This window comes from Thunnus thynnus, chromosome 14, assembly GCF_963924715.1.
Source record: "Thunnus thynnus chromosome 14, fThuThy2.1, whole genome shotgun sequence".
In the NCBI taxonomy this organism is placed as follows: Eukaryota; Metazoa; Chordata; class Actinopteri; order Scombriformes; family Scombridae; genus Thunnus; species Thunnus thynnus.
In genome coordinates, this window is record NC_089530.1 from 4,929,082 (window position 1) to 4,940,494 (window position 11,413).

General features: G+C 38.6%; 1 protein-coding gene across 7 annotated transcripts in view; it reads right to left on the reverse strand.

Annotated features, from left to right (window-relative positions):
* LOC137196635 (stromal membrane-associated protein 1-like) overlaps positions 1-9,898 on the reverse strand; it is a 113,591-nt gene extending 103,693 nt beyond the window's left edge. For 2 of the 7 annotated variants that reach the window (XM_067609388.1, XM_067609386.1), the window contains exon 1: positions 9,588-9,896. In XM_067609388.1, coding sequence (XP_067465489.1) covers positions 9,588-9,705 — 118 coding nt within the window. In that variant the 5' untranslated portion in view covers positions 9,706-9,896. Of the gene's footprint in view, positions 1-9,587 lie in introns of all 7 variants that reach the window. The other 5 variants (XM_067609392.1, XM_067609387.1, XM_067609389.1 and 2 more) reach the window with 4 other exon arrangements.
* Between the last annotated feature and the right edge of the window lie 1,515 nt (positions 9,899-11,413).

Sequence of the window (11,413 nt, forward strand, 5' to 3'; positions counted from 1 at the left end):
GCCGGTGGAGGATCACACATCTTTGTCAAGAACTTACACTTCCACTTGCCTGAGTATCTCTTGTTTGACCAGTTTCTCAAAGCTTTTCATCACCAAGGAGGTGAGAACAACTGGTCTAAGCTCGTTCATGACATTTTTCTACAGGGACGATGACACAGTGTTTCCATGTTTTAGGAACCCTTAAGGAAGCAGTAACTTTAACCCACAGCATGTTTCTCTAACCTTAACAAAGCCATCATTTTAACTCATGGTTTGAGTTAAAATGATGGCTAAACCTAACCAGACCTTCACCATCATGCACATTATTATTTTTTGTTTTAGAAAGCAAAGACAAATGATGTTGTCCTGCTGATTACTGCTGACTCTGATAAGGGTGCTAGATTAGAAAACCTATGTGTCATTGTGGAGTCACATGGTCAAACAACGTATTTGGATGTTTAATTTGGAGGACTTGTTGCTCCTACGTCATTGTAAAGTCCGCGTTTGTGCACTGGAGGCTTCAAGTTTCCATAAATACTGGACAGTGATTGGCTCCCAACTAGTCATGATGTCACAAAACACACTCGTCTTAAACTGAGATTTAAGGTGAGCTCAGAGAAACTTTTCTACCGTCAGCAGATTGAATGTGAAAACAAACTCTGCACGTACATCATTCTGCAAACATCCAAGAGTAGTAACAAGAAGAAGAAAAACTTTTTGAGTGGAATGAGACTTAAAAGTGGTTTTAGATTCATATGTTCAGAATCCGTCCTCTACAGCCAGAGACGATGTCATTGTTGCGGTTTCATGGCCGTTAGCTGTTGAGTGAGAACGCTGAAGTACATGTCTTTATATCAGTATGATTCACAGCTGACATTCACTCAAACAATAACAACACATCAATTCTTGGAAGTCTCCTTCCACTAACTGATGGAAATCTGCCCTCGTCCAGACACTATAAATACTTCAACATAGACAACAAAACCACACCTAGCTTGCTTACAATCCACTTGACCGTTTGAACACTGTATGCAGTATGAGTAATGTGACGACACTGTAAATCTAACCTGTCCTTCACAGCTTTGAAAGGTGTACAATTGCAGGTGTGTGGGCCCAAATAAGTGTGAGTGTGTGTGCCTGTGCCAGTATTTTATGGGCACGACAGCATAGAGGTACCAAGGACAGGTCGTCAAAGCACTGAGTGTCCTGCAGGTACTCGCCAAGATCTGCTGTGCCAGCAAAGAGGAGAGCATGTGCCAGCTCAGAGCAACCCCCCCACCCACAAATCACAGCTCTGCCACTGTGTATGTATGTGTGTGTGCTTGGTGTAGCATCTGAGTGACCGTGGTGATAGGTGTCAAAACCAAAGGTGAAAATTATAGCCTGGATTCTAAGTGGTGGATGGACTGAGATGCCAGAAGAAGGCAGGAAAATGGGATTGAAATCAATAAGGACTCTATCTCTCTCTCTCACACACACACACACATAGCAAAGGTAGGGCAATGTGTGTAGATAGGAGAGGTAGACAGGAGGCAGGAGTGAGGGTGGTATTACAGCTGAGAGGCTAAGGTGAGTCACCACACTGCAGCAGTGGTCATAGCCGGGCCGCCACACCCAGACATGCCGACTGCAGCGGAGAGCGTGGAGGACGGAGTATCTCTGGTATCTCTCGGGGCAAACCCTAAAACAAACTGATCAATCAAACCGGAGCTCTGTGCTCTGAGTGGTCAATCAACCATGGAGTGGTTGCTTGTTTTGAAAAAAAAAAAAAAAAAAAAAAATCAATAAAAGCTAATACACTGTCTCCGCTGTGTTTGCAGTGAACTGCATCCAGTGGAGATGATCATGTTCAAGCTCAGAGACTGAAGATTTTAGAATTTAAGTTCTGAAATTGATATTTTTCTGACCACTGTTGCAACGGTGATTAATTTAAATTGTTGTTATGTTATCTATGGTTTACATGGTACAATTACCAAGCATATTATTACAAACTTATCTTGTTTCATGAGAAGAATCATGAACTGATGGAGCTGGTTGTTGTTGAGCTTCTGAGGTGAAAAGCTTACCACTCACCAATCCACACGCCAACAGCCTCTCCTTCCAAATATACTGTATGTGTACTGGAGGCTTAAAGTTTCCACATCAGACTTATGTAAGTTAGATACTGGAACACGATTGGTTCCAAACTGGTTGTGATGTCACAATTCCTGCTCCTAGGTACATTCTAAATGAGCACAAAGAAACTTTCCTTCCTTTCAGCAGACGAATATGAAAACAGCCTTCTAGTGTCACATATATCACTCTACACATACTGTACATCCTTCTGCACATCAAACTCAAGTAACAATAAGCAAAACACATTTTTGAGTGGAGGACTTTTACTTCAGTAGAAGTAAAATTTTACTTAAATGAAAGTACATACATAAGTATTAGCATTAAAATATACTGAAAGTACTTAAAGTAAAAGCATTCATTGTGTGGAATGGTCCACTTTTGTATAATAAATATTATATTACTGGACTATAATTACTGATGAATGAATGTGTAAGCATCACTTTAATGTTGCAGCTGTTAGAGGTAGGGCTAATTGTGACTACTTTGGATACTATAATCAATTTAATCATCAATTTTTTGATACATATTGATTCTTAATATTTGGAACAGTTTCAATACTCATTTTCTGCACTATCCACTGGTACCAGTTGCACTTTCTCTCTCCTCTCTGACAGTGATTTGACATACACACCGCTGCAGTGCCCGCATAGCCCCGCCTCCTCTCACACACTCATCTCATTGGCTTCGGTAGTTGTATTATATTTATTATACAATCAATCCCATATGCAAGTGATGCTGCAGAGCAAAGCCAATGAAAGATGCTAACACAACAAATTTAGCAAAGCATCTGAAGGACTGACACGCTGACCTCTATAAAGAATTTCGAGAGGTTGGTGAAAGCTTCCATTTCAATATCACTCAAGCATTAACCAATATGTCCCAGTAAACTGTTGTTGACCTGTTGTTGGCCCAACAGCCGTTTGTAATTCTGAAAGCTAAACTAATCCCCTCAGAGCCTGAGGAATCTCAGACAGCTGAGTTTCACTTGATAGCAAAATACTTAGATGTTGTTGTTCTTAGCAGACAGACTTTACTTCATTTATAAGATTACTTAATTAGATAGTTTAGTTAGTTTTAAAGGCCTGATCTAAAGGAAGAGTGTGATATTTCTCTTATAGTAGCAGAGAGAAGCTGAGTTGAATCAACCTGCAGTGAGAACAACACGTTCACACAAACTGAACAGAGCTGAGGCAGAGTACGTATGCATGGATCAGTGTGTATACTGTGGAGAAACCTGGGTTCAGACAAGTTCTTGAACAGTTAAATAACAGCTTTGCCCTTTCTTCACAGAATTATTTCATGCACACTGAAGTGCCTGCCCTATACAATGAAACAAAAGATATTATCATGGAGAATCTTTTCATGCACCGCTGACCTATGGAGCAGCAGAGCCACATCCACATTCACGGCAGTAACTCCGCAATTTATATCAGAACCCTGGGACTCGCAGAGCTGCTGTTTGGCTTGTATTGAGCTGAACACACTGGGGACAGCTTGAGGGAGACTTTGGAGGAGATGGTACATGAAACATGGAAGATGTCAAATATGGCTGGTATCACCACTGATAACACGTATGCAGAAAGCATTTCAGCAGGACTTCACATGGGTCCCCTGGCTTTGGGGACAACCTGCACCTAGCCATTAACAAGGGTCTGTATATGGACTGTGTGTCTGGAGCGCTGTCTAGCTGCTTTGACAGCTGAGGAAAGTGACAGCAACCTAAAATGTCAACGTAAAGAAAATATCGGCGGAGGTCCCAGACAAAGATATGAGGACAGGCACCTGCAGCTGATACTGAACACAGCCACCTTTCTCCACCCGAGATTCAGGGACAGTTTTGTTACTTTAAGAAAGTAGGTTGAACAAAATCTTACGGACAATGTTTATTTACCGGGAAAAAGGAGGCCAAAGTCAGGAAACACCCTCTCCAGGTGCCGAGCAACCAGCAAAGACAACTACAACAGACCTGAAGGACTGTTAACAAGCAGTGTGTCTTTTGTTTTGGTTGTTTTATTTTATTTGATTGTATTTTGAGGGTGATTTAGGGAATGATTAACTGAAAATAAACAGAAGATATATACATTAAACCCCATTGATAGATCCAATAGTTCCTTCACAGTCGTTGCATCACTTTTGAGACTTTTTTTCTCTGGATGGCAGCAGTCTCTTCATCATTTTCCTTCCCATTATGAAGTGTTTTTCATTAAATACATTCATATTTGTGAGGGAATAAGGAAGCACAAAAACAGATCAAAGCTGACAGCCACTGACATTTGATAAGGGCCATGTTGGACACATTTGGTGAAAGATTCCCAAACTTTTCAGACAGTCATTTCCTTACAGTGAGATCCTTATTGTTTGGATATAAATAGCTGCCACAAAGCAAATATGAGTCATAGGGCAAGACTGCATGATGCTGCTTTATGACTAACGTAAGTAAACAAGCCTTAGGCAGCAGTTTCACTCACTGATGGAGAAAACACCAATCAGAAGATCAGATCTTACTGCCGTTCACTAAAACAGATGTTTACTTAATCAATTGATATAATATAATAGAGTCTGAATAAGAACATATTGTGTCTTTGTGGGATAAAATATGTACTTGTGCAGGAGAGATGGGCACTTGAGATTTGACTTGATCTCATTAAAAATACATTTTGAACAATAAAAGTCTATTACTTCTACATTCATCAGGTCACAGTGTGTCTCCCAGCTGTAGCTGTGTGTCACTGAATCAAAAAACAAGTTGTGTCTGTCTCAGAACAACTTCTGTGAGATCTGAAGCATAAGTTACAAAAGACAAAAATTTCATTTTAATTTCAGAGACTCAGAGACAATTGATGGCAGTTTTATATATTATATACCATCAGATAATATACATTTGTCAGACATCAGAAATGTTGGGATATCATTTGGCAAAATAGTTTTTAATTATGTGCGTCATCATTCTGCATTTGATTTATTAGTGAAAAGATGCTGCTAACATTGGCCTACTTACTGTGCGCTAGTTGTCTGTTTATCTACAGTGACTCATGATTGTGTTAACTAGGTCATCTTATTTTATCATAGTTGCATGTGAGCAAAATGCATGTGAGCAAGAACATAAACTTTAAAGAAGAAAACAGAGTTTAATTGTTTTCCTGCTGCTAATCGTTAAAACACATCTGATGCTATGATTGTATGAAGTCAGCAGTCATGAGTGTAGATCTGGGAATGGATGGTAGGGACATGTCCATCCTAATATCAAGGTTTTGCTGGATTGTCTACCAATGTTTTTACCAATTTAAAACAATCTAGCCACTTTAACTCCACGTAATGTTAACAGTAAGACCTCTGCAGGGTTGCCAGGTTTGTTTGTCTTCTGCAAAAAAGTGTGCTATTATGATAAAGAGTGACAGAGCAGGATATGGAGGATATTTGACCTGCTGATCTGGCAACCCTCAACTTCAAGCTGAACATATGGTTGACCAGCAGCAGCAGTAGTGGAGTCAGTGAGGTGGAGAATCTGAAGCGGTTAATATTTATAGTTTAAACCCTTCAAATGTAACAGAATTGAAAACACTGAACAAAACTAAGATCATGTGATATTATATTTAATTTCAGGTGTTAGACCTGCTGTTAATTAAACACCTTTATTACTGTTGGTGAAAATTCCTCCCAAAATCAAATGAAGACATCTGGTCCTTTTTAAAGAAGAAGCAAAGTGTCAGTAACAGTTGAAAGAAGATGAAGAATCTCAGGTGAGGTTTGAAAACCTTCCAGCAGTGAGTTACAGAGCAGCACATTACCTACAGGGTTCCATACATATATCTTATTGTAAGATATATGTATTTATTGTGACAGTCTATATGTTATTTTTAAATATTCATTTTGGTCTCAGATGTATAGTCAAGTAGTCTATCAACAAAATAAAATGTAAAAATAGAGGAAATAGAGCCTATAACAGAGGCAAGAGTGATAAAGAGCAAGAACACAATTATTTGGCTGTCTGGTAAGAATGTCCCTACCAAAGTTCAAACCAAGTCATCATACATACAGCAGTTGCTTTTCATCGCCCTATCTGATGACTACTATGACATCAACTGGTCATATTTTCCTGCTTCACTAATTTACTGGAGCACTGACCAATAACCATTGTTCCCAGTAGCAGCCTAGTAGCAGGCTGCTGTCAGTGACTGGGACGCAGGTTACCCAGATGATGACATGGTGAAGTGGTTATGAATGAAGTGGTCTGTTGACAGCTCTGACTGAACACTGGACTGTGTGTTGCTGGAGATCAGTTCATTTGAACCACAGTGACATTAAATAACAACACTGAACACAACATGATCACATTCCTGAGAGGATCAGAAAAGATGCCAGATGGGAAATACTGTGATTTCTGTTACATTTATATGATTCAATACACTTTATTATTTATATATGTGTCCAACTTAGGGCTGCAACTAACAATGTTTTGATGATTGATTGATTGATTGATTGATTGATTATTTACTCTCTAAAATGTCTTCAGTTCAATATGATGTCCTGAAATGACTTGTTTTGTCCAAACATCTGTCCACAACTCAAAGATGTTCAGTTTACAATGATATAAAACTGAGAAAATCAACAAACCCTCACATCTGAGTAGCTGGAGAAAAACTATCTTTATGGGTACTTTCATCCCAAATCAATATTTTGGGATGTTGTGCCCTAAAGGACGACACTGTGAATTTCTTTCTGACTTAAAAATTACCACGGTTAAGTGTAAGTCTCACACATCTGTCTGATGCACTGGCTTAAATGGAAGATTAGCACAACCACCTGCATGGTGGTGTAGGCACTGTAAAATGTGTTAAAGCCGGTGAGGTTATGCTCAGAAACCAAAAACCAGCAGAGGACAGAGAGGAAACGTAGGACTGAAGACCCAGAGCAAACAAGCAGGCAGCAGCTTCTGCTTCTTTATACATACTCATTCTCACATCCAGTACACACACACACACACACGCCTGTTTCACAGTACTTTCACTGACTCTGTGATTCCATTAGCAGGACTGGGCAGAATACTGGAACAAATTTACTAATAATCATTATTTTGTTGTGTATCCTCTGATTAAAATGAAGCTCAATTCAATGTATCTCGCTATATATTTCAGATTTATTAACAGTATAATAAACACTTCCAAGCACTCAAGTTATCTTATAATAGGCCTATGCAAACTGAAATAAGTAATCAGTAATTAACTACATTAAGCAATGACATCCCACTAACACACACACACACACACACACACACACACACACACACACAAATGGTGGATTTACAGAAACAGTGCTTTACAAATGCTGTAAATTCATTCACATTAAGACCTTAGTTCCTGTGCAAACCAAATACCTGAAATTTAACAATGCAGAACAGCGAACACAGTCATTATCTAAAGCACCCACAAGGATGCTTTCATTAAGAAATGATCATTTCAAATAAGATATTCATATTGACAGAAAAGCTTGATGGTGTCCCATGTCAACCTAATCACCAGCAACAGAGGTTGACAGTGTGTAATGTGTGTAGTGTAAATTCAACTAAGAGAACTAGTATATTACACCCAGTTATTACAAATATAGTATTAGTACTACAAGATGTATTTTGGCCTGAATGGGTGGCTGATTCTACAAACACAAAAATGGGAAATAGGGGTTTATCTTTCACTGTATGCCTGCTGAGAGCTAACATCAAGCTAGGATCATGAATATCTAGATCAGGGATGAGTGTCAAAAAAAGAGGTATTGAAACAGTTCAGATTTAGATGGAATGGAAAAAACAAAGAGCATTAACACTAAAAAGTGACAGGGAGTGAGGGAGGTCTAGTACTACAGATTACAGCTATCAGGCATGGTGATGACGTCAAAGGCATTTAATCTCAGTCATAGGTAGCCCCGATACGAGCCGTTCAAACTCCACTCAAAAGTGGGATTTTATGCTTCCATTCTCACAGGCAAACATACACATCAGTTGAGACGCTTAGGTAAGAGTTACGTGACATTTTTGCTGGATCAGTTGTGCAAAACATTTTACATTAATATAGCGTTTTTAAGTTGATACCGCTGGGAATTCTGGTGGATGAAACATAAAGCAAAAAGCAAAAAGTTTACGTTTAATTGGTCTACATTGCTGTTTGATATATTGGATCAATGCCGAATTTAAGAGTGGTTTCTAAGGATTTATAAAAACTCTTCGAACAAACGATATCTTTGATTGTGTGTAAGGGAGGATTAAACGTCCTGATTTTTGAATGGGATTTGGTGGGTGTGTTTGGTCAGAGGTGAGGTGTTGGCTGCAGGCTTCTGGCTGCATCAAACCTCCAGTATCTGATGTTTCTCTACATCCAGAATGCAACCTACACCTCTAATTTAACATTGCCCACACAGGACACGCACGTTTTCCGCTCATAAATAAACCAGTCAAGGACATGACATCGATACTGTCGAGCAAAATCTGCGTCAAGCTGTTCACAGTTGTACAATACAAAACCGGAGTTAGAGGCCACCTGATTTCAAAGTTAAAGCGTCTCAGTATTCCTAAAAACGAAACTGGAATTAATTCCTTTTAAAAGTTCTAAAAGCACAAAGTTTCATACACAGTGAGCAAGACAAATATGCCTTAAATGCCATACACAGAATAATCAAACAGTCAATCAAACATTAAATGTTACATATAAATCCTAATGCTGATCAGCATTTAATTTGTCAAGGATATATAAAGACACCAGACATGAATCATCACATTACAGTGTTAATTGCATCACCACATCATCAACACTGTTACACTGATACATCACAATTATTCACATACTGTGATCTCTTTATATCATTTATATACACTTAATTGCCTGTTGCTTATTGTGGCCTTAAAATTTATTTATTTTCATTATTATATGTATTATTATCATTATTACCACCATAACTACCACATCATCATCACCACCACCACATCATCACCTTCATCATCACCACCATCATCACCACCACCATCGCCATCATCATCATCATCACCACCACCACCACCACCATCACCGCAATCATCATCACCACCATCGCCATCATCATCATTATCACCACCACCATCATCATCACCACCATGTTACAATACAAGCGCTCGATGATAGTTTTACTTTGAAAGTGCTAAGCGGAAGTTGTGTGTATTTTGTGGTTACTTGGACAAATGTCGCTCAATATGATTCATTTTAAATTAATTGTGACTGTACAAGCCACAACTTAGCACGTTTGCATTGCACAACGTATAGATACTGAATGAAAAGAATAGCTGAATTCACGTCAGACATTTAACGTTAGGTATTAGCAAACTAAGCTAAAAAGATGGAAGCACAGCCACACATGAGTAACTCCCTTCAGAATAACGTCTCTATGCTGCTGTCTTTGGCAAGCCGGGTTCACACATCATGTTATCATTTCACACTCAGGTTTCTCACACGCAGGTTCACGACAGAGCTCACCTTTTGCCTCACAGTCAGCACAGTACTTGTTGTCGTCCTCTCTCAGCAGTTTAGACAGAATGGCCTGATGCTGCTCATTCAGTTTCTGGGCTTTTTCCCTCTCCGACCGTGTCGTCATCTCGCTACAGTTTGGAAGTGTTGTCCTGCCTTGTGTAGAGCCGGTAAAAGCCACAGAGTCCTCAGGTTGGATTAGAAAGGGTGGGACATCCCCGAGTAGCCCAGCCTGTCTTCAGTTAGCTTGCAACCTGCTAGCAAGGTAACATGGATCCAAGGCAGCATCATCCGTGCTGCCTTCAGGACTATCGGAATTTTTTACAGCAGTATATGAACGCAGGAGAAGTGTGAAAATGACTGTGTGGCCGAAAAATGTCCTTTTAGCAGTTATTATTTGTGTCTCTTATGTCAAACTCTCTGAAAACACACTTTTATCTTAGAGCTTTTCCTTATTTTACTTGAGTTGTTTTTTTTTCTATTCTTGCCTTTTCCTACACTGAATTGGTTTTAATACACAAAAGTGTTTCTTTTACCTGTTGTTTTAAAACCTTTTTTTGACTCGTCTGTTTTATTTTGCTGCCTATGTGAAGCACTTTGCAACTTGAATTTTAAAAAGTGCTCTATAAATAAAATAATAATAATTTAAAAAATAAATAATAATAATAATAATAATAATAATAATAATACATAGTTATTAAAACCAGACGCCACACTATACTATGCACATTTTGCACTACTGCCATTTAAATACTGTTGCCTCCTTACCTTCACTGTTCACTTTATAACCATGTTTACTCTTCTACCATTTTGCTCTAATCAGTTCTATATTTTGCACAATTGCTATTTAAATTCTGTTGTCAGCTTATCTACTGTTCACTTTACAACCATCTTTACACTTTTGCTCTTCATCACTAGTTTTTTTAAAAATTGTTTTATTGGTGGTGCTTCCATTCACAGATACAGGTATAGGTTTTGTAAATATTAACCAAGCTTTTATTATTTCTTGTACTTGTATTGTGCACTGCCTGGAAGTTTGACACAACAACATTTCAGTATTCATACTTGTATGCATATGTAACAAATAGACTAACTAATTTAGACTACCTTCTCAACAACTTAAATGTGGAAAATGGAAAAGAACAATATTCTAAAATGTACATTTTCTGCTGATCAGATGAATGGCACCACCCTTTCTCATGTTCTGAAGACTGGAGTGTTTTTGCCTTATAATCCACGTGGAAGGCTCCAAAGGTTCCCATCAGAACACTTACATCAGTATTTCTCAGCCTTTTGTTTAGGACGTCTTCAGGGGTCACTTGATATGCAGATGGGCTGACAAGAGGGCTGAGAAACTCCTGTTTTAAAATTCACTCTTTTTGCAGTCAGTGAGGCTTAAGCCCTTCTGCACTTAATTGAAGTGCACGTCAAGTCACAACCTCATTAAGCCTTGAAGCCAGACACAGAGATTATACTTCATTCAGAACAACTGTGCACCTTGTAACATCCAAACTAAACTCACAGCAGACATTTTGACCTGTGTTGCTTGTGCAACACAGAGGTCTAAATTATAACACTGTGTCTTTCATGCTAACCAATCTGTGCTTTCTGAGGATGTTTCATGCCTATGTGCAGCCACAGTAATATCAATTAAATTATGCTTTTATAATCTACTTTCAAAAGATTCCTTTAAAAAAATGTATGAAGATGATGATGATCAATAATAATAATTATGTAAGATTTGTCATTGGCAAGTTTGAGTTGCTACATAAGGAAAAATGCTCAAAATTCAGGCAAAAATCATTTTAAAAATCCAGAAACGTCAGCACAAGTAA